The 24,279-nt window shown below is 39.1% G+C and overlaps 2 protein-coding genes across 24 annotated transcripts in view; both read right to left on the reverse strand.

The window, feature by feature from the left end:
* si:ch211-71n6.4 (para-nitrobenzyl esterase) overlaps window positions 1–6,272 on the reverse strand; it is an 11,433-nt gene extending 5,161 nt beyond the window's left edge. The window contains 7 exon segments of the mRNA XM_034148913.1: window positions 76–278; window positions 718–914; window positions 1,653–1,760; window positions 3,282–3,660; window positions 3,662–3,703; window positions 4,256–4,529; window positions 6,183–6,272. Of these exon segments, the coding sequence (XP_034004804.1) occupies window positions 76–278; window positions 718–914; window positions 1,653–1,760; window positions 3,282–3,660; window positions 3,662–3,703; window positions 4,256–4,522 (1,196 nt within the window). The 5' untranslated portion in view covers window positions 4,523–4,529; window positions 6,183–6,272.
* Window positions 6,273–11,003: 4,731 nt separating this feature from the next.
* The window catches only part of ppfia1 (PTPRF interacting protein alpha 1), a 68,364-nt gene continuing 55,088 nt past the window's right edge, over window positions 11,004–24,279 (reverse strand). For 5 of the 23 annotated variants that reach the window (XM_034148939.1, XM_034148938.1, XM_034148936.1 and 2 more), the window contains 9 exons: window positions 23,824–24,024; window positions 22,729–22,791; window positions 19,758–19,784; window positions 18,246–18,421; window positions 16,916–17,013; window positions 15,791–15,966; window positions 14,343–14,411; window positions 13,648–13,804; window positions 11,004–12,379 (listed from right to left, as the gene is read on the reverse strand). In XM_034148939.1, coding sequence (XP_034004830.1) covers window positions 12,318–12,379; window positions 13,648–13,804; window positions 14,343–14,411; window positions 15,791–15,966; window positions 16,916–17,013; window positions 18,246–18,421; window positions 19,758–19,784; window positions 22,729–22,791; window positions 23,824–24,024 — 1,029 coding nt within the window. In that variant the 3' untranslated portion in view covers window positions 11,004–12,317. Of the gene's footprint in view, window positions 12,402–12,576; window positions 12,642–13,647; window positions 13,805–14,342; window positions 14,412–15,790; window positions 15,970–16,915; window positions 17,014–18,245; window positions 18,422–19,757; window positions 19,785–22,728; window positions 22,792–23,823; window positions 24,025–24,279 lie in introns of all 23 variants that reach the window. The other 18 variants (XM_034148922.1, XM_034148918.1, XM_034148921.1 and 15 more) reach the window with 11 other exon arrangements.

A 24,279-nucleotide genomic window follows, 5' to 3' on the forward strand; every position in this document is an offset into this window, starting at 1 on the left:
TCCTATCCTATCCTATCCTATCCTATCCTATCCTATCAGCTGACAGTAAGGAACCTGAACCAGGTGTCCTCTCACCTGAAGTCTGCCTCCTGCTCCGTCGTCCCGATAACAAACGGGACGTCGTTGTAGTTTCCTTTCTTCTTCTCCCACACCTCGAAGGGAGGAGCCTCCAACACGTATCCGTCCACCACCGCCACGGGGCCCACGAACTGTCCTCTGAGGGGGAGGTCCATCACCTCGTCTGCAGCCCAGGACGGGAACTCCTGCCATGGGATGGCCTGGGGAGGAGCGGGGGAGTTGACTTTTAAAGGATGTCCCCAAAACCCCTTTTTAAATCACTCGTAAAAATCGAATCTCTATATTAAAGGTCCCCTATTAGCCTATACTGTTTTTCATCAATATATAATAGGTTGACTTTTACAAACTGTTTTTGGTGACATCATTTAAAGATCTCCTATCATGCTATTTTTAGGCATATATTATGGGTTGCAGATATATACAAATATATAAAAAAACATGTCTATGAAGTGTTTTGCTCCAAATACCAAACAGATCATGCATTTTAGACATCCCTCATACCCCTCTATTTCAGCCCTGTTAGAGAACTGCTGATTCTGGGTCCTTAGCTTTAAAAAAAAGAAGCGGGATAAAACACCATATCATGTTCAAAACCACATCAAGGATAGTGATATTGAACAGGATGTGCAGAGTTGGTACCTTCAGGACGTCGGCGATGGGGAGGCGTCTCAGGCAGCTCAGATCACTGCAGCCCGTCCTCTGCAGGAACAGCAGGTTGTCGGACTCGGCTTGTTCCAGCGTGGCGTTGTAGACGTACGAGCCGCTCATATCCACCGCCGCCCGAAACAGACCCTTCGCCAGCGGAGACATCATCATGGTCCACACCGACGTCCCACCTTACACACAATAACATACATACAGTAGGTGTTTAATACAAACAAAAGAGACAAATATTACATTTTATAATAGACACATCTCAGATCATACTAAACTGTCCCTGTCCCGTTCTCTTCTCTAGCCACAAAGAGAGCTGCAGGAATTGATCCTTTACCGGTAATGAGTCAGCAGTTTATCACTTCCTGTCCCCTGGTCTGGAAGTCAATGGTTTTCTGAATGTGTTTTTGGTTGTTAGCCTGAAATAAGCTCTGTGGTTAACACAAGCTGAAGACATTTTAATTTTCAGACATAAAACACATCAGTCAATACTCCACTGGTGAATTAAAAAATGGTGGTTGCTAAACGTTATCACGCCCAACATTAGCCGCCTTTAGCTTAGCGGTGGTGACATGAAGTCATGTGACCGTGCTGTAGCCTAGTTCCTTTATAGCCTAACATTAGCTTTTTAATTCAAAAATCATAAAGTGGTGTTAATATGTGGAGATTATCCTGCTGAACAAAACGTATAAGTATCATAAACATTTGTTTGACACAGAGATGATTTTCTGCAATAATTCTATCACATGGAGGAATCTGATTGGACCAGGGAGGTGCTGCCTTCAGGGTCGGCCTACTTTGTGTCAAATTCACTTTCTGTAATATGAGCAACACGTTTAGGACAAATGCTCAATCAAATCAAAACGTTGCTTTACTGGTCACACATTATGTAAACTTAAAAAAACTAACTGTTTTCACACCTGAGCTCTGTCCGAATATGGTGACTTTCTCAGGATCTCCTCCGAACACGTGGATGTTTTCCTGGACCCACTTCAGAGCTGCGATCTGGTCCATGAAGCCGTAGTTCCCTGAGGAAGATGGACGAAGAAGAGGGGTCCATTAGCAGCAGAAAAAACAACCAGATTTGATGTGGCCTTATTTCAGGCGTCCAGAAACAACCAGCTCAAACCAAAGATAACTCTTCTCAAGCCTAGGGAGCGAGGAAATGGGCCATGGTGTCAGGAGTACTCAAATTAATAATGTCTTTCACAGCAGGCGTGTTTGATTATGTAACAGAAATCCCCCAACACAAGGATGCAAATATTACAAAAATAAATCCTCTGACTCACATTAACACTGGGTAAATATGCACATCTTAATAGGAATGTAAATATTTCTTTTAGCATCCAATCAGACTGGTACAAAAAAGTCAATACAATTAATATTGCATCAGTCGAGAGGTAAACGGCTTGTTACCATTGAAACCTCTTTAATGCTTTGTAGAAGTTGGATATAAGCTGTTTAAATACTTCTAAAGCTGCAAAACCATTTCAAATGAGTGTGTTCCCTTTCTTGTTGTGCATTATATAGGTTTTTGGTGCATGTAAATGGTCTACAAAGGCTAAAATCCCTGTGTTCCCTCCACACACTTTCCCCCCCTGCCTGAAAGGGCTCCTTTGTTTACTTCCAGAATGTAATGACATCAATATTTGTATCTCTAGCTTCTATTGGCTAGCACTCAAACACATTGTACGTGATAGGCTAAGGGGCGGGACATCTCTAAGCGGTTGACCAAACACAACAGAGCCGGCCAGCTAACAGAGCAGACTGGGCAGAGCAGACTGGGCTCTGGTTTCAGACAGAGGGTGAAAAGAGGTGCTGCAGCACAGGCAGTATGAGACAAATAAAGAGCTTTCTGAACATTAAAGCATGGAGAGATGTCACAGGAGAGACACTAAATATATGTGTGTATGTAAACTTATATATACACTGTATGTGTAGGAGCCAAAATGCTTGTTTTGCCATTGCTTATTATTCATATTAATATCTTCATTTCTGTTTGCATCACGTTTAATTCTTATTGTTTATCACTTCCGGCATTTGTCACGTGGGTGTGCTTTGTGGTATTTAGGTCACCTGTTGGATGCTGGTTTTGGGACATAACGTAGAGGAGAGGGTGAATGGCTCTGATACTTTCTGTTGACCGTGTGGTCTGGAGTTGTATATTGTATGTTTTTCGTCGTTATTAAACACCATGGACTCGTGTTGTGAGCGTTGGCAGCTCATCTCTTAAAACAGAAGCCTCAGATTGATTATAATAAGGAGAAATATGAAGGTTTATTTCAAGCTTGTTATGTAAATAAGTCATTGGGCTTTTTTCTAGATATAAGATACGTTAGAAAATGTTTCCAACTTTAATTGACTGAATTTATTTGAAAAGTGGTCTCATTAACACATGAGAAGTACTTAAGAAGTACAATATAAGACAAGCACAAGTTTCATTTGTGGGCCATATTTCATTATACTTTCTGAATTTGATGAGGGCCGATAGTTTGGACACCCCTGGTATAAACTGTATTTATTTCCCCCCGGTGTGAACACAGTCTGACCTGAGGTGTTGGATGGAGACCCCTCCCTCAGCATGTTCAGAGCCATGAACCCGAAGGCGTTGAGTCTGTAGTTGAAGCTGACGAACACCATCTCTGTGTCCGCCGCCAGCTTCTCAGTTGGGGAGTACCCCGGCTCCCCCCCACTCAGCATGTGCAGAAACCCCCCGTGGATCCACACCATGACGGGCAGTCTGTGGGCGGGCTGCAGAGCGGGGGTCCACACGTTGATGAAGAGGCAGTCCTCCTGTCCCAACACCTTCCCCCCCGCCTTCAGAGGACGCACCTGAGGACACATGCTGCGGAAACGACCCACGTCCGAAACCCCGCCACGACACAGCGGGGGGGCCGGGGGGGCCCAACGCAGAGGGCCCACAGGGGGGGGCGGCGTACGGCATGCCCTTAAAGGAGTAGGCGCCATTTATCTGAGAGATAAGGAAGTAAAAGATATGTTAAAGGTCACCTATTATGCAAAATCCACTTGTTCATGTCTCTTCTACATCAACATGTGTCCCCTCTGTGTAAAGAGACTCTGAAAGTTTCAGGAACAAAGATTCTCTCTCTTTTTGTCCTGATCCATTTATGTAAAAACCTGTCTGAAAATGAGCTGATCAGATTTTGGCCACTTTATGTCATAACGTTTTTTTGGCTTGTGTAACCATTAGCCAATCAGCAACCAAGGTACCCCCCCCTTATCACCTGAATCTCCTCCTAGAGCACCATTGTGTTCTTTTTAACCAAATATCTCTCAGAGGGGCGTGGGGAGGGGCTCCTTATTTTCATCTAAAGTAACAGACAGAGAATCAGCACTTTTGAAACAGGGCTGAAACAGAGGGCATTATGGGATGCTACAATGATCTGTTTGGTGTTTGTATATATCTGAGACCTATAATATATTGATGAAAAACAGTATAATAGGGGACCTTTAAAATACTAGGTGATTATCTAAACACTAGTGTCTGTGTTTTTGGACTCACGTGTCGGCCCCTGAATTCCCCGCAGGAGGTGGTGACCTGCGCGGCTCCTGAAGGCAGCGTCTGGGCAACGTAGGCCAGGTAGGAGGCGAGGGAGAGGAGGGCGAGCACGCAGAGGAGGATGAAGAGGACGCAGCGGCGCGACAGCACCAGCAGGGGGCTGATGTAGTGTCTGTGACGGGCATACTGCACCTCCTGCTGCGCCTCCTCCTCCTGAACCAGGTACAGGTAGTCCGTCCTCCCAGGGACCTCGAACACATCCTCATCCATCTTCACTCTGAGAGATGAATAACTCAAGTTAAATCCGAACTTGCAACTTCTAACACGAACGCACACATGACCAATGAGGGCACGAGATAAGTTTGTGCACAGATGGAAGGCTGACAGGCAGGTAGGCCCGGCTAAAATGATTGGTCCTGCTTTTTACAGTACTACGGCTTCCACAGATGAAATCTTTTAATGGATTTTTTGTCAAAGCACTTAAGATATTCATTGCTATCGGGATGTTAAGAGCATTCCATGGAATATAACATAAAGTGTATCTCGAGCCGGTTTCTCAAACTTACCTACCCCACCTTTAACTTGCATAATGAGTCAATTGCATTATTTAATTTGTATTATGTGCACTTCTTGTTCTATTTTATTTGACTTTATTTTTCCTTTATTTAATTTATTGTGCATTATTTTTGTTAGCATTTTAATTAGATTTTTTCTTTACACTTCTTATACTTTACTGTTTTTCTATTTCTTCTTCTTTCTATTTTTTCTTTTAGATTTTTTTGTATTTCTGTATGTTTCCTTTTAGATTAATTTATTCCTATTTCTTTGTGCACTTTATTAATATTTTGTTTATGTCTTAAGCATATTGTATGTTTCATTATGAACTAAGACTTTACATGTTCACTGCTGAAACTACGCTGCTATTTATAAGACAATAAACCCTTTGAAACTTTAGATTTTGATTATATAAATGTACATTTAAAAACCCATAATAAGACTGTGACCTGCAGAAAACTCAACATTTAATAAGACTTCAACACAGTTGTTCATGTTATCTTTGTCTGGGGTCACTATGATAACTGTTAGTTTAACGCTAATTTGTGTTTAAATAGTTAGCAATTATTTGTCTTTTTTTAATCACAAGTACAAATAAATGATTAAATCACTAAACATATTACACTGAACTAAACGTCAATGAAGATTTTTTTAAAGAGAAAAACTAGAATTTTAATTACCATGGATATTTTTAGTATTCCATATTAATTAATAAGATACATGTATATTTTTTATTAATTAAGTTATTATCTTTTAAACGTTGCTTCTCTTATTACAAGAGTAAGTGTTAACCTTTCTTCTTGAACCCTTTCCATAGAGCAACAGTGGATTTTTACCATTTCTCTGATAGACATTTCCCAAAAGTCAGTTTTAGAAGCAAATCTGATTACTTTTAGTTGTTTTTGTATTAATAGTATAAGTATAACGTTGTGTTGTACGGTTACAAAGAGGGCTATCATTGTGGTTACTTGCACAAACACACAATAAAGGACACAGGATACTACGTGTGTGAACAATGAGCGGATATAATGTCACAACACAACTAATTCACAAAACAGGTGAATCCAATGTACCGTTATTTTTCACTACATGTTAAATATATAAATATTTGCTTGACACGCCCAGCATCGTCTTACTGTGTCTTTCTCAAACTTTCAACCCATATAAAGCAGATTACGTTAATGAAACGCTGTTATTTGATGTTATTTAACGTGTTTCTTCCTAAGTGTTGTTTGTGCACTAAATCCCTTTTCCTGCCTTTTCCTCTGTGTGCCTTCAACTTCCTCTCACCAACTGAGGACATTTCTATTCACTAAGACACAATCATTCTTCTTTTAATTGCAAGATAACATAAAGTAGAGTTATAAAAACTTACCATGTCCTGTAAACACACAACACATGGAAAAGAAAAACTAAACTAAAGGTGACGCTTTCTGCTGTGGATCGCGCATGTCCTCAAACTTTTCCCCTCTTCTGCTTTTACACTTAAAGGGACAGTAACCCTTATTATACATTCATGACAGTAACCCGGGCAGAAAGAGTTTATGTATAGACTCAAGTAGGATAGGGAGAGGTGATTATGTACACATGAGAAGATGGTTTTCAGATGTGACAAACAGTTTTCGAAGACATTGAGTTCTGATTCAGAATTCTGAGATTTTCAGGTAAAATAAAAAGAGAAAGATAAATGTATTAAAAGGTTCAGAAATAACTTAAAGGTGGGGTAGGTAAGTTTGAGAAACCGGCTCGAGATACACTTTTTGTTACATTCCATGGAATGCTCTTAACATCCCGATAGCAATGAATATCTTCAGTGCTTTGACAAAAAATCCATAAAAAAATGTCATCTGTGGAAGCCGTAGTACTGTAAAAAGCACGACCAATCATTTTAGCCGGCCCGGCTAAAATGATTGGATGGCCGACCTGCCTGTCAGCCTTCCATCTGTGCACAAACTTATCTCGTGCCCTCATTGGTCATGTGCGCGTTCGTGTGTGTTGGAGGAGGGGCTCTGTAAGGAAGTGGCAGATTTTTTCCGGAAATTCTAGCGCACTCGAGCTGGTTTCTCCAAAATTACTTACCCCTTAATAAATATTTTTTTCAGAACTTTTTTTTGATTTTGAGAAAAAATACTTATTTCTTCAATATAATATTTATATTATTCTTTATTATTTGTTTAATGTATTTTTACATTTTTTTATTATTTAGTTTCAATCTTCATTTTGTTATCTTATTTCACTTTTTTGATTTTTTATTGTTTAATTTGTTTATTTTTATTATAATAATTATATTTTATTATCATTTGTTATAATGGGTATTTTATTTTCACCATTATATTTGTTACGTATCTCGGAGATGGGGCGTCCCCGTGAGGCTGGATTTTTATATTATAGCCATTAATTGTTGTTAGTACTTTTTGTTTGTTATGAATTTCATTTTTTGAATTGTTTTTAGTTTAGTTATTTATTAAAAAAAATTTTGAATTCTTTTATTATTATTATTATTATTTATATTTTTAATATGATAATTATCGTATTTTATCTTTTATTATCATTATTATTATTATAAATGTTTTGTGTTTATGTATTGATTTCATTTTTTTATTATTTTATTTTATTCTTCATTGTATTTTTTTGTAATCACTTTTATAATTGTAATATATTTAATGTAATTGTATACAACAACGTTGGATTGAGACATTTTACTTACTTTGTTAGGCCCTTTACCCCCTCCAGCCAAAGACACCAGTACATATTCCAGTCAAATTTTACAGGATTGGCTTCTACGTTTATTAGGGTTACAAGGCGACACAAAGATATTGTTAAAGAACATTTGTTTGAACTCATCGCCAGAAGTAACCATCAATTTTTCACATCTGTTCCAGAAAAACCGAAGGCTACCAGGACGTGTGGAGCCGGGTTTCCTGAACATGTCATTTAGAAAAAACTGGACTTAAGCCTCTGTTTCTTTCTTACTTTACCCAACTTCCGTTTTTCATACCGCAATTATCGCCCACCTGTACAGTACATGTTTTATAAATGTTCCAAAAACACAATGCAACCAGCACATCTGGATCCAGGTTTCCTGAATATGTCCTTCAGAAAAAAATTGAATTAAGCCTCATTATCTTTCTAACTTTACCGAACTTCCGTTTTTCTTTTATATTTCTAGTTCATTTTTGAAAATGCACAAATAAATAAAACATTTAAAAATACGTTTTTAATGAGGGTTATACACTTGGGAAGCTTCATGGTTATATCTATTTATTAAATATGTTTACCCTATTCACCTGTAGTGTGTATGTATGTATTTTACAATCCATATCTTTAAAGGCCATTTCCTTAAAACATTTTGTTAGGAAAATATCACTCGACACCGGGTTGAGATGCAGGTACTAATTTATTCTTGCAAGAAGGAGCAGAGTTAAATCACATACAAAGGATATGGTTTTAACTCCCTCACATGGGGTATGCTGCTCAACGGAGCAGGAAAAAACATCAGGCTTATATAGGCCTAGTCCAAAACACGGAGATAACAACAAAGTCGTAAATCGAGATGGCGCTAATATCATCAGGTGTCGGGGACATCTGCGACGTCTTCTGGAAAGAGTCACGTACTTCCTTCACGCCTCATAGAAGTGAGATATTTAGGAGACAACAAGTATGTGTCTTCTCATAAATATCAACAACCTGAAATGCCCTGCCTCCTACTATCACAAGAAGATGCAGCTGCAAGGTCATACACAGTGCAGAGTCACACATAGTATCAGTGCATTAAAACAACCCATAAAAAGGAGACATTGTTTTATCTCCAACACATTTCCTCCTCTCTCAGCAGGAACCTCCATCTGTCCAGTTTGCCTCCTCTCTAAATGCAGAAGCTTTCTACAGAAGGATTTGCTCATTTATCAATTAATTATAGTCTGATTCACATTTAATTTGTTTAAAACAAGACGAATGTTGATATACTTTTCAGTATGAAGTGATACAAACCCCCTCTGTAAAACCCTTTGACTCAAACATGTCAATGCTCCACCAATATACTGCAGTTTGTCAGTGTTATATTGATTGTACCAAGTCTCTTTAGGTTACATAGGCTGTGGCGCAGTGGGGCAGTGCACTAGTGCGTTGGTGTTTGGATCAGGGGGGCACAGGTTCAAACCCCACTGCAGTCAGCATGTCGTTGTGTCCCTGAGACACTTCACCCCAAATTGCTCCTGTGGGGATTGCCCACAATATTGAGTATGTAAGTCGCTTTGAATAAAAGCATCTAAGAGGTAATGTTATTTTGTATATTTATATTTGGTGTAAATACTTGTCTTCATTCTTTTCAAAATCGTTATGCTTTCAATGTTTGCACCACAATACACCAAAGCAAATTCCTTGTATGTGTAAACGTACATAGCAATAAACACTATTTCACTTTTTTCTTTTTGTATTTACTTGCAATACTTTTTTCTGTGTATCTGTTGAACTGTTGGAGGAGCCTGGGACCTAAGATTTTCATCGTCATAACTACACTGTAGCTATGCACGTATGACAATAAAAGCCTTGAACCTTGAACTAAATTCTGAAATACGAAAACAAGAACGTTGACTGCTTGGTTGATTAAATGTTCAACAATATATTTTTTATTTGTATTGACTTTTTTCTATTCACTTCTTACTCCAGCTGAATATTTTATTCATGTCTTGATTTTGATAAAATGTCACGAAAACAATAAGACATGAAAAGGAGGTTGAATGTTTATATGGTTAATATAACTTATAGAAAGAAGAGTTGAGCTCCTTTACACATTTGTAAATCTTTATAAACAAGTTAGCATGTTCAGCTGGCCAATGTCACTACTAAATAACTGGATATTTATTTGAGTTGTACAGTCTTAATTGTACTTAAAATTAACCAAAAATAGTACTTGTAGGAAATGATTAAAACAAATATGGACTCTTAAAATAAAGTGTTTGACTTTCCCCAATAATTAATCTCTGCAACACTTCCTGAAAACATGCAGAAGTAGTTCAATTCTGATTATTACCACATTTTTAACTCATATGACCTTTCCTGCAGTGCGCATATCTTTGTGTGCAAATGTTCTGCAAAGGCTCAAATCCCCGTGTTCCCTCCAGAGCAGGGGTGTCAAACTCAAGGCCCGGGGGCCAAATCCGGCCCGCGACTTCATTTTCTGTGGCCCCACAAGAGCTCTGAAAGAATATAATACGTTTATTATACGGTTACATGCCGATTTACAGAAGCACGTTGCCCATAAACTACATGTCCCACAATGCATCTCAAATATGAATTTTGTTCAGAATTTGACTTTTTTGCTTCAAAATTTCCCTTTAACATTTTTTCCAGAATTTGGCTTTAAAAAAAAAAAAAAAAAATCATTTTTGTGACATGCACACTGAAGAGACTTCCAATTATTTGCCCTAGACTTCTGCTTTCACATGTAGTTAATTATGAAGTTATTACCCTATCCCATAATGATCCAATGCAGAGGCAATCATTTAATATAATACATATATATTAAATATTTATATATGTATTTTTATATAGTCTTAAAGTTACAACCGGCCCTTTGAGTGCAACCATAATGCTGATGTGGCCTGTGATGAAATTGAGTTTGACACGGCTGCTCTAGAGGAAGTGTCTCTCACAGTAGAGACACAAAATACTATGAACCCTAAAATGAGCAGAAACAGAGACTTAATGTGAAAACTAAGAAAACAGCGCAAACCGAGGGGTAGGGGGTTAGTGTGTAGGGGTTAGTGTGTAGGGGTTAGTGTGTAGGGGTTAGTGTGTGGGGGTTAGTGTGTAGGGGTTAGTGTGTAGGGGTTAGTGTGTAGGGGTTAGTGTGTAGGGGTTAGTGTGTAGGGGTTAGTGTGTAGGGTTAGTGTGTAGGGGTTAGTGTGTATGTGTAGGGGTAGTGTGTAGGGGTAGGGGTAGTGTGTAGGGGTAGTGTGTAGGGGTAGGGTTAGGGTGTAAGGTGTAGGGTGTAGGGTGTAGGGGTAGTGTGTAGGGTAGGGGGTAGAGTGTGCTAGGTTGGTAGGGTTAGGGTTGTTGTAGGGGTAGTGTGTAGGGGTTAGTGTGTAGGGGTAGGGTGTAGGGGTTAGTGTGGTAGGGGTAGGGTTAGGGTGTAGGGGGCGGTTTGGATTGGGCCTTAATGTGAAAACTAACAAAAAAATGTAAAGCAGGAAGAAAGATTCTCAAAATACACACTTTAGTCTTTTTTTTATCTGCAGTGGAAAATGAGTTTCAGTATTTTATTGAAAGTAAGCAATAAATAATATTGTGATAAAAATAGTTTATAAGTACTCAGACTGTACATCATTGTTACAAGATCAGAAGACTCAAGGGGGAGAGCGGGGATAAAACAACAGCAACATGATTTGCATTGTGCATGAATGAACGACTAAAATCACAAACTACTTTAAGCTTTAATGTAAGCAAACTTCAGTTCCTCCCATCCGCCTTTAATAAAAAAAAAAGCGAATGTTGGAACCTGTGTTGGGAGACATTCAAACTGAGATAAAACACGATGTGGGCGAGTAATAATAAATAAGAACAGACGACAGAAAGAGGAGTTAAGAAACAATAAGGCTTGATATGAAATCTTCGTACAAAGTGTTTTTTTAGAAAAAAGGTTTTGACTGAGGCCTCAGTGAAGTTGGTCCATCGAAGGAGTTTCCACACAAGTCCTCGTGCATCGGTGTGTTTCTCCAGAGGTGGGGGGGGGGGGTTTATTAAAGGGGCGCGCTAGGGGGGTAAAGTGGAGAAGTTTCTGCATGCAAAGTCGACTATAGAAAACCTGGAATTCTGTTGCATCCGATAGAAGCCCTCTTGTTTTAGTTTTTTTAACGCTACCGTTATATGGCTTTTAAAATTCAAGAGTTTCATTTTGGTTTTGCAGATATGGAAAATAAAGAAAAAAGGAAAATATACTCTGTGTTTCACATGATATGTGTCGCCGCCATCTTGCCAGCAGTTATCCAAACGGTGACGGACGACTCACAGTGTCGAGCAAAGTGTGTGAAACTCCAGCAATTAGTCTGATATTCACACATCCTAAAGAGCTGCATTTACACAAATCACAGGAAATAAGCTACACAAAACAGCTAAAAAACAAACAAAAAAAGGGGTCAAAAAGGATATGAATTATCACATATCAAAGTCACTTAAGCATAAATTGATTAGAAATCAATGAGGAGGAAACAAACATACATCTGGTCAATAGAATCAGGATTATAAAAAAGATTAGATAAAATGTCTGTCGGTAGAAATATACAAACTCCAGACACATTCAGTTACATCTGAGCTTAATACGGGCACAGTGGGTACATTTGTTTAAAAAGTGGGTTGATTAAAGAGGGAAAAAGAAAGGATTACATAGTAATTCTAAAATCAATTAAATGTCCCATTGGTTTACATAAATATATAATAACAAATGTCTAGAAAGTCTCCTCTAGGGATACTGAGATTGGTGAGTAAGTCTCTGACATTTTTAGTGTCCATTTCAGTTCATCATCCGGGTCTTGTATGCGGGGAACTCCCCTTCATCCTCTGACCAGCGGTTACCTATAGAAATAATGAGGATAAACTGAGAAGGGGAAGAGAGAGATGATCGGAGAAAGAAAGAAGAGGGAAAGAGAAAGAGAGGAGAGGCGGACAACATGCGTTATTAAAGCCCAGAACGAGAAAGCTGCTTCCTGCCTGGAGAAAAGGAGAGGAGCCATTCTGTGTGTGTCTATTTTCTTTAGAGTGTGAGATCTTACCGTTGTGTGTTAACAAGAGTAGGTCCTGACTGTGGCCGTGTCCAGCCTCTGTATAGACTGACTTCCTGTGTGTCCATGTTGGCAAAATCACATGCAGAGACATGCCGTTAGTCACAGCAACGTTAACAAAGAGCACAGCAGCAGAGCAACGAGGGGAATCAAAGAGAGTTCGGATAATCTGGGCCCGTCAGAGGGGTTTAAACACGAGTAGTAGTTAAGAAATGACGGAGCATATAGAGTGGTGCAGGGATGAGTCCTAAAACCTAAAAAATGAGTCAGCATTTTCCTGTTCCCTGGTCTCAAAGATGTTTTTATGAATGTGCTTTTGGTTGTCAGCCTGAAATAGCCTAATAAGAGATTTTTATTCTACGACATAAAATACGTCAGTAAAAATCCACTGGTGAATTTAAAAACGTCTGTTGCTAATAAGTGTCTAAATCAGACGACTAAACGTCATCATAGGGCTGCTCGATTATGGCAAAAATCATAATCTCGATTATTTGGGTCAATAATTGTAATTGCAATTATTAAATGCGATTATTCATTGACTTTGAAAACATCAATTTATTGGAGAAAAAAAGATTTGAACAGTATCTTTTTAACAGTTGATTACCCTGTAGTTCCTTTATAGCCCAACATTAGCTTTTTCCTTAAAAAAATCATAATGTGGGGTTAGCATGTAGAGATTATCCTGTAAATTGTACGTTTGTTTGCCACAGAGCCAAAATCCAATAAAATTGTTTTGTTTGACTGACAGGACGCTATATACATGTAAGTTATTATTATTATAAAAAATCCCATTAGATTGTTGTGGAGGGAACCAGGGAGATGCTAACGGACTGAAAAATATGTCATCGCTGAACCACTCTAACACACACACACACACACACACACACACACACACACACACACACACACACACACACACACACACACACACACACACACACACACACACACACACACACACACACACACACACACACACACACACACACACACACACACACACACACACACACACACACACACACACACACACACACACACACACACACTTCAAGCGCTCACCCTCCATCTGGCTCCTCTTTGGCTGCGGGGAGGGAGACGCTGCGCCGCTGCCGCTCACTCTGAAGTTCGCGGGCAGCGTGTCGGACGGCCCGCGCACGTCTTTGGGTCGGAACTTCTTCCTCCATGAGGGAGCTCTCCGGAAGTTCTTATCATCGTCCTGGAAGAGGAAGAGGAGAGGTGTGCTATTATTTTTGTGAATTTGAATTACATTTTTTTGTATAGTATTTATTTGGACTTGGGTTTTTAATTAATTAATTTGTTTATTCTTTTTATATATATAAAAAAAATTATATTAATAATCGTTTTCCTTTGCGTAAAAAGAAAATGCTTTAGAATTTAGGATTTTTTTTTTTTTTACAATAAGGCATGTTTATTTGTATTGTTTTATTTATACTGTTAATAAATAATTTGAACAAAATACATGCATGGAAAGTGATTATTTAATTAAATGCACTTAGTTACTCTTCACCACTGGTTTGACATTACATTTGGTGTGTGTGTGTGTGATGTGTGTGTGTGTGTGTGGGTGTGTGTGTGTGTGTGTGTGTGTGTGTGTGTGTGTGTGTGTGTGTGTGTGTGTGTGTGTGTGTGTGTGTGTGTGTGTGTGTGTGTGTGTGTGTGTGTGTGTGTGTGTGTGTGTGTGTGTGTGTGTGTGTGTGTGTGTGTGTGTGTGTGTGTGTGTGTGTGTGTGTCACCTCTTCCACTCTCCTCTCTGTGCCGATGGACAGCAGGCTGATGTATTCCCGCTCCAGAGTCGCTCTGGCCTGAAAGACAGAAACAGTCAGACTGTGAACACCAAACAGCTTTACCAAAATCTACCACTAGGTGTCGCACTTCTTTGTAAGCTCCAAATCTAAAATAATGCAGTTCTACTTTTCTTTGAGTCTTTTTTAATAGTTTTTCCACGGATGGTAAAACTGGAAATCCTTCTTTTGTTGCTGTGGGTGAAACTGAACTAAAATGAATGGTTCAAGGCAACAATAAACAACTCTTGTGTTCTGCAAGGTACGGTTAGTCTGGGAACTTTAATTGAAGCATAGATACAGCTGAGAGAAAGTTAAAAGGGTGGAAAATATTCAAATATAACAGACACCTCCTCGACTCCTCGCCTTAGTCCCGCCCACAGGAGATGCGAGCGGAGGAGAGGAGGGGAACCGAGGAGAGAGGAGAGGAACCGAGGAGAGAGGAGGGGAAACAGCAAGCGTTAGAACATTTCTAGAAATTAGAAATCCTCTCAGTGCAGAGAAGTGCACAGGGTTGGGAGAGAGTGTAAGAGAGAGAGAGATAGAGATAGAGAGAGATAGAGAGAGAGAGAGATAGAGATAGATAGAGAGAGAGAGAGAGATAGAGATAGAGATAGAGATAGATAGAGAGATAGAGAGAGAGAGAGAGAGATAGAGATAGAGAGAGATAGAGAGAGAGATAGAGAGAGATAGAGAGAGAGATAGAGAGAGATAGATAGAGAGAGATAGAGAGAGAGATAGAGAGATAGAGATAGAGAGAGATAGAGAGAGAGATAGAGAGATAGAGAGATAGAGAGATAGAGATAGAGAGAGAGATAGAGAGATAGAGAGATAGAGAGATAGAGATAGAGAGAGAGAGATAGAGAGAGAGAGAGAGAGAGATAGAGAGAGAGAGAGAAAGATTCCAGGTTGTTGTGATGAGAATATTCAGGAGAATATTTGTCATTGCGATTAATTGCGATTAAATATTTTAATCGACTGACAGCCCTAATAAATATATATTATATATATATATATATATATATTTATATATATATATAAATATATATATATATATATATTTATATATATATAATATCACAATCAAACAAGTATCAGAGCACTCTCATAGTAATGTAACGCTATCAGAGACTGGATATAAACTCAACACAAAAAGTAAGGACATTTGTTTGGTAGATTATTTCTTTGTGGTAACAATGCTTTTTGGCAATAAATCTTATACCGTTGGAAAGTCTGTTTTCTCACCTTTCAAATGGTGCCACATTTGTGAGGAACATGCATTTGTGGGATGAGCAGCAGAGCTGAGTTTTTGTATTTTTGTGACAACAAATAAATAATCTACCAAACACAAATGTCCTTACTTTTTGTGTTGAGTTTATATAAGAAGCTGCCGTGTGTACCTGTGTGTTCTGCATGGGGACCTGCAGCAGAAGGGCGAGTGTGTTGTGGTCGAAGGTTTCGTCCAGAGCGAGCAGCGCCCCGTGGACTCCGCTCTCGAACAGATTCCCGCTGTACTCCTTCAGCCCGATGGCCTGAACCCAGCTGATCACTCGCTCGTTGCTCCACACCATCACCTCTGCTGGGAAACACAGACAAACAGAGAGGATGAAAACACAGTGTCTTTATAGGTCTCTGCTATATACAAAACATGTCTCTGAAGTGTTTGGCTCCAAACACCAAACAGATCATTGCAGCATCCCATAATCCCCTCTGTTTCAGCCCTGTTTCCAAAGTGCTGATTCTCTGTCTGTTACTTTCGATGAAAATAAGGAGCCCCTCCCCACGCCCCTCTGAGAGATATTTGGTTAAAAAGAACACAATGGTGCTCTAGGAGGAGATTCAGGTCATAAGGTGGGGGGGGGGGTTACCTTGGTTGGTGATTGGCTAATGGTTACACAAGCCAAAACATCGTTATGACATCATTTTTTTTTATAGAAATGGATCAGGACAAAAAGAGGGAGAATCTTTGTTCCTGAAACTTTCAGAGTCTCTTTACACAGAGGGGACACATGTTGATGAAGAAGAGACATGAAGAAGAGGGGACACATGGTGATGTAGAAGAGACATGAACAAGTGGATTTTGCATAATAGGTGACCTTTAAGTTACGGTATAAGTTGTACAATGCTTTATAAGTACCGTGACTTTCATGATAGTAAGTTCTCGGTCACGATCGGTTGTTTCCGTGATCGGCCGAATGTTGTGTCACGGTAAATGTTGCGGCTGCAAGGCATTGTGGGGCAGCATTTTCTCCTTTCCTTTTGTAAAGGAAGGTCCAGTGTTTCCTAAGCTAAAGGAGGTTATAAAGGACGTTTCAAAGCTCCTTTCCTATCATCTAGAGAATTCAAACAGCTCTTATCATGGCGGCCACTGAGGTACTTCCGGGTCATTTTACTCCTTTAGGAACCTTCCTTCCTTCCAAGCTAAACTGACAATTCGACCGCAACCAGTGTCTTTAAGTATAATTTAAATGTGGGCATTTCTTTCTGTGTGTGAGAGTGTGTGAGAGTGTGTGTGTGTGTGTTACCTTGCAGGTCCATCTGAGAGTGCTCCCTCCTCCTCTCCAGCTCCTTCCTGTCGTAGTTCAGCCTCCTCAGACACATCACCCCACACTGGAAACTGTTCCTGTAGCACAAACACAAACACAGTTCTTCATATGAAAACCTACTTAGCTTTTCACTAAACTAAAGCACTTTCAAGGCACCAGAATACAAATAATAATCGTGAAACTAAAGGCTCCTTTTATCATCATTATATCTCACATTTTTTATATTAATGCAACAAACAAAGTTTCAAATAATTCCTTTATTGCCACCGTATCAATATCAACCTTTATTTTTGTTTATTCTTTAAAGGTAACCTCTCATGCTATTTTTAGGCAATAGCATAGGTCTCAGATATATAAAAATATATTAAAAAACATGTCTATGAAGTGTTTTGCTCAAACAGATCACCCATTCTAGCCATGCCTCATATCCCTCTGTTTCACTTCCTGTTTCAAAAGTGCTGATTTGGGGTATAACGCTTTAAAAAAATTGATACAAATAAAAAAGGAGGGGTCTGAGCTCATGCGGGACCCGGCAGCTACTGTCTAAACTAAATACTGCCGTGATGAAACGCCATATCATGGATTATCAAGGATTACTTCTGAAACAGTATGGAGCTCAAAGGCTTTCTCTCTTGCCGGTTATACCACAAGGTGAGTTCCTTTTTATTTCCTGCTTCTTCACACACATGCTCTCCAGTACAGGTTAGCTCTGAGTGTTAGCGATGCTAATGTAAACACCGACCATATTACGTCCAAAACAGTCAGGCATTGTTTCTGATAGCAACTTTTCTGATAGGTCTGTGGGTGTAAAGCCAGCCTACATTTCCGATATTACGTCATATCGGACGCAAATCTGGATCAGCTCTGTTCCCCCGTTTTTAGAGATTTGGGTACGGAGGAAAAGAGAGAGGGTTTTGTTTTCTGACGCTGCGCGAGTTCCCCGACACACCTCATCAAAAAGTGCATTTTGCATGATAGGTCCCCTTTAAGGTATCCATTAATTTGATTTGAATGGTATCATGCTTTAATAGTCATTATAACACCCCTTGCTGTGAAATACAAATGTTGTGCAATATATATATATGCCGTTAATAACTGTGCAGTATATACCTGGCTGCTAAATCTTTAGAACTGTTACAGGATGTGTATTTTGTAAATTGTGTACTTTTAATTTTTTTTTATCTGTAATATTTGTCTTTATGCCTGCTTCTTAGTTAACATTAAGCTGTCTTTGACTCTTTTCTGCTGTAACAAATGTGCCTTTCCCCTCTGTGGGACTAATAAAGGTATTCTGATTATGATGTGTTACCTGTGGAAGCTGTCCACCATCTTGAGCTGCCCCCTCAGGTCCTTCTTGGTGAGGTGGTCCAGCATGCGGGCGTCCACCAGAGACTCCATGAAGTACGAGCGGTACTGAGGCAGACCGAGGGTCGGCAGCCACTCGTTCCCGATCCACTCGTGGTTCATGTCTCCGTACGCCAGCGTCTGCAGGAAGAACACACACGGGTTAACATTCTGTTCTGTGAGTGTGTTTAAACGTTTGGAAAGTGTTGTTTACTTCAGATTTTAAATGACAAGACTAAGTTGTAGCTATTAAGGCACATAAAGCCTTTGAATCATATAAGAAACTAATAAACAGTAACTAATAAAAATGTAGTAATGGTCATTGTTTACAAATGCTGTTTAAGCTTAATTTATGGATTAAAAGCAATCAGTATTACTGTTAGATTGTAATGCATCTGTGTGGTTGTGGCTAACTCTTTTGATGCTATCTTAGGTTTTAACAGAGGAAGGCAGATTTTTTATTCTATGTTGTAGAAGACTTCGCAAACATTTCGTAAATGTTACAGACCTTATTTCCTAGACTAATTCCTGCCCAACTTAGGGATAGATTTGGTTTAATCTTGATCTGAATCAGGACTTCTTTGGACAGTGAGGATTCGTTATTTTATCTCACAGTCGAGATTTTACCACCAAAACAAGGCTTTGTGTATCTATGCATTATTCCCTATTCTTTCCTGTATTGAACTTCCTTCAGTTGTGTTTCCTTAAAGCATAAAAAGCCATATTCTGCAGGTGGTTTGGACAATATTCTAACTTATAACACACACAACCACAGCAGTACACGTATATGAAGTTCAAATGGCTCTGCTGTAAACCAAACTCAAGGGGTAAAAGTGCACAATTTTAAAAAGGACCACTCAAACATGCTTGATGTGAAAAATCTGGAAATACACAGGAGGATAATGTGACGTCTCCTCTATCAGACACTTAAAGGGGACCTATCATGCAAAATGCACTTTTGTACGTCTTTTATACATGAATATGTGTCCCCGGTGTTCCAGGGAACTCACCAAGTGTCAGAAAACACAACCCTCTCTATTTTCCTCCATACCCAAATCTCTAAAAAAGGGGCTGCAACGGATCTGATAAAAACTGATCCAGATTTGAACACTGTCCTGACGTCAGGACGGTGGCGCTACGGCTATTGGGCCAACTCCACCTATCAGGAGGAGACAGCCACGGCCATTGCCGTTCGAAAGCGCTGGAGACGCTGTAGTACATATGCCAGGCCTGTAGGTGGTGCTGTTCTCACTGAATCAGCCCTTGCAAAAACAGGGGTAAAAAAGTGAAATGAGGCATGGCTAAAATGCATGATCTGTTTGGTAATTTGAAAAAAAAAAAAGTATAAATATGCCTTATATAGGTATGGTCCTACAATATATTATTATAATATAGCATGATAGGTCCACTTTAAAGAAAACAAACACTGACTAAAAGATGGTGAGTAAAAGGGTTTTTTGGGGGAAGGTCTGCAAACCTGGGCCCAGCTGCCCTCGTCATCGTCCTGGTGTTAGCGGGTTAGAGTGAGCGTGGTGAGAGAACAGAGAGTTAGTGAGGCGGCAGGCTGACACGCTGCATGTGGGAGAACCACTCAAAATATAATAAAACAAGACGCAGAAATTCAGGTTAAGCATTCAAAAAGGAAATAGAAAGGCAAAAAAAACAATAAGAAAATTGTAGGAGGGCGATATGAAGAAAAATCTACTTATCAGTTTTTTTCATATTTATCAGTGTTAGCAAAATAATCAAATCAAGATCAAACTGTTACCTGTTGTTAATATTTTTTGTCTATTAATTGATTAGTTATTTGGTCTATAAAGTTATTTCCATAGCCCAAAGTGGCGTTCTTCAAATGTATTTTTTTGTCCTAAATAATATTACAAAAAATCTATTGAGAAATTTTATTCATTTAGAAACCATTGTTAAAGCTAAAATTGGGAAATTAAGCAAATTAGATAATTGACAAATCAAAAATCCTATAAAAACACATTATTATGGAGCAATGCATCCTATAATAATTTTCATTGTCAATATATTGTTTTTTCGATTAATTTATTAATTTATTTAAAAAAAAAAAAAATAAATCCCCCAAAGCCCAAGAATGGGTTATTTAAATGTCTTATGTTTACATATTAAAATACCTCCTAAATATACTACATTTTCTGAAAATCTATTAAAGGGCCCATGTCATGCTTTTCCGGTTATTACCCGTCCCCTTGTGTGTTATGAAGGTTTTTATGCATGTAAACGGTCTGCAGAGTCACAAACCCTCAAAGTACACCCTGTAGCGAGTAAAACTCTAACACAGAAAATACCTCCCCAAAACGCCTCGTTGGAGATACGTCATTGTCCATTTGATTCTTCCATTTCGTTCCGGGTACGGCATGATGTCATGCCGTACCCGGAACGAAATGAACCAATCCGTGGAGCCGTTACGTTACGTCCGCGGAGCCGTTACGTTAAGCCCCCGCTGATTGGTCCAAATTGACCGATCCACGGACTTCCTCACACACACATCTGTGTGCAGGGAGCAGGCAGCTCAGCTGATTTCTCCTCCCTGGCTGCAGGCTGATAACAGACAGTTGGGATCGCGGCGAAATTCTCTCTGCAGACCCATTCTCACAGCGTTTATCAACCTTTTTCTTACTCAATATCAAGCCACACTTATTGTTTTTACTTCGGCTGTGAGTTTGTGTGTGCTCAGGATGAGTTTGGCTGTGTTTCGCTGTGTATCGCTAACAAGGAAACAACACCTCCACGGAGCTCAGCGCGATTCACAACGTCCCGACCAATCAGAGCACACTGTGCTCACAGGGAGGGTGGGGGCTGGAGCTTTTGGAGCTACAACGAGCCGTTAAAGGCAGAGAGTGAAATTCAGTGAATACACGTAGTTTACAGAGATGCTGTGAGAAACCAATGTGAGTTTGGAAAAATGCACAGTATAAACCTATTTTAGTATAGCTCAACAATGGAATTATGATCAGTGGAAATGGCCATGACATGGGCCCTTTAAGACACTTTACTAACATTTAAAAAAAGAATAAACTGAAAAAATGGCAAATCACGCAAACATCTTATTTTCATCTATGGCTTAAAAAAATAATAATCTTACGTTAATCCAATATTGCAGTAGAAATATAATATTATTTTCTAGAAAATGTGTCCAAATGTATGTTGATTTGCCCAAGTTTGGTTTGAAAATATATATATTTTTCCCCAAATCAAGCAAATTCGACACCAGAAATACCCACGTTTTTTTGTATCTCGCTGATCCATTAATGGATAGAAAAACCCAATATTGCATTAAAGCACTCACTACATTTCTCACAAAGGTGAATAATACAGTGTGAGACCAGCAGATAAAGTGATATCGTCTCTGTTTTTATATATTCATTCATATCGCCCAATCCTAAAACATTACACTGTACCAGAAGAGTTAAAGTAAAGGGGGACAGTGGGGAGGGGAGGGGGTTCCTTCATGCATTTTCCCTCTCGTTATTTTTGTTATTTCATCTACCTTGTAGTGGCTGGCTCAGTTATGCAGACTAATCTAAACTAAGCAGCTCTAACACACCAACTAACACTCAACACAGAACACAGAGTGAGGGTCTACAGGGAGAGACAGGAAACTACACGGAGGAAAGAATAATTACAAACTAGCAGAAACAAAAGGCCGTGTTTCAAGTTGCTGAGACTCCATTAAGCCAGATAATTATTAAACTGAAGTCGCTTTGGTACATTTCTCAAATCAGGTCTGACCCCCAAAACAAAACACACAGGTATCAGTTCACTGCATGATTCATTACATTCAAAAACGTTGAACCATAATGACATTAAAATCCGTAAAGTAAAATAAATCCTGCCCAACATTTGTATTAGTTTCCCAATTAGGTTAAAGTTCAACTGTGTATTGTTCAAATGTAGATATAGCCATACAGAACAAGTGTATCTAGAGCCTAACAATTAATAAACATGTATTTTTTAAATTGCAATATAGAAAATGCAGTAGGAACATTTTAGCAAAATAAATAATTGTACAAATATTCTAAATTATTAATTACATGAATATTAGTTTGGCGAGGTTCCTCATTTTATATATTTAAAAAAAAAATGCAAACAAAAATCAGAATCTTATAATATATAATCGCTAGTAGTTATTTTTTCCAAATCTTGCAAAACTTTTGTGTATCTAATGTGTTCATTGCCGTAATTTATCTACCATTTATAGACCAATTAAGGATTTTAAGGTAGTTTAAGACTGTTGCAGGTAATCTATTGAGAACAAATGTGTACTGTTGCACAAATGTGATGTCTGATTAGAGAAATGCAGCAAAGCGACCGATACAATCTGTATTTTGCGTACAGAGAGAAACGTCTGGCTGTCCTGAAAGCAGCTTGGAAACGAGGCGTTCACCACAGAAGCGTCCAGCCAATCAGGGTAGACTAACCGTGGGAGGCGTGGCTGCCAAACTTTCCATTTCTTCATGAGTGACCCAAACGTTTCCTGTGGTCTGATCATGTGACACCCCCCAATCACAAGTGAGAGAAGTGTGTGAAGAGGGAAGAGTGATGAAGGAGGACAGAGAGAGAGTGGAGTGGAGAGAGAAGAGTTTTTCATTCATGGTTATCACTGTTAGAGAATCAAGATCAAAACCAGCAGAGCTGCAGATCACTGTTATTTCTTTGGTCTGTGTTAGTCAAATGTTTCAGATTTTTGCCTAAAGATATTTAGTTTACTGACATAAAGTTACTATACTTTATGGCAAGGTAGATTAAAACATTTTTTTAGGACTTTTTATGCCACTCGGAATTACATTTAAGACCGATTTTACAGAAATGTTTTACTAATATCTGGGTCGGTGTGACGTTTGTGCAAAAGACATAAACATTGTTACGTCAAGTTGGATCCAAGATTTGTTTAGTGTCACAAGAATGAAGTTAAAGACTAATTGTACGCTTAATTGTTTTGCTATATGGATCTAGATCTATGACGTAATTGCAAAAAAAAGATTACCAATCATTATTTTGGTTTTTTTGTGACGTCAGAAGAAAATAGGGATAAATAAAATCCCATGTCTTGGCGCTTAACATATAATATATATACTTTTGACATATGAATATTATAGTATAGTAATAATTATAATTGAAGGCCTTATTTTAATATACATGGGAACCCTGTTTACAGGACTTCAATATTAAATAAAACAATTAAATATTCACATTAAAAAAAGTTTAATCCGAGAATTTCTACGATCTGATAAAAATACAATATAAAAAATTCCCAATTGGATTAATCTATTACCAAAATAGGCTTTGATTACATTTAATAGTTGCCAACATCTCAATAAATCATTACATATTTGCAGCTCTGTGAACTAGTCTGACCCCATCATTAGTGCATAAGTAGTTAAAATGTTAATGCAATAAAAGCAGCATGCTCAATCAGAGAGGCTTCATAAAGACTGTGATCAGGCAAAGTAATATTAGTAATAAATGTGTGTGTGTGTGTTTTTTCTCCACACTTGAACTAGTCAGTAAAGTACCGTTCTGGAGGTGGGGGGGGCGGAGGGGCTGGTGAGGGACATGATCTCCTGGATAGCGAGGCGCAGCTTCAGGCGATGCAGCGGGTTGCTGATCCCGATCTCTCTCTGGATCTCCGTGTCCGACAGCGCCGACATGATGGCGCCGCTCTTCACGTTCGCTCGACACGCCGCCACGTACCAGGCCGGCATGCCCACCCACAGCTGAGAGGAGAGAGACATTGATAACATGGGTACATGCTGAGTGTGATGGAAACTTCTGAAGCAATGGAGACTCAGAGAGACACGGGAAGAGCAGGAACTTTGATGGCAAACACTGATGGTTTATTAGGAGCTTCGGCCGGAGGATTCACAAGACATGTTCTGAAGATCTCTACCCCAGACCCGTGTGTTTAGCTACTTCTGAGAGAAGAATCAACATTGTGCATAACAGGATAAAGCACTATAACACCTCTATCA

Source organism: Trematomus bernacchii, unplaced genomic scaffold, assembly GCF_902827165.1.
Source record: "Trematomus bernacchii unplaced genomic scaffold, fTreBer1.1, whole genome shotgun sequence".
Classification (NCBI taxonomy): Eukaryota; Metazoa; Chordata; class Actinopteri; order Perciformes; family Nototheniidae; genus Trematomus; species Trematomus bernacchii.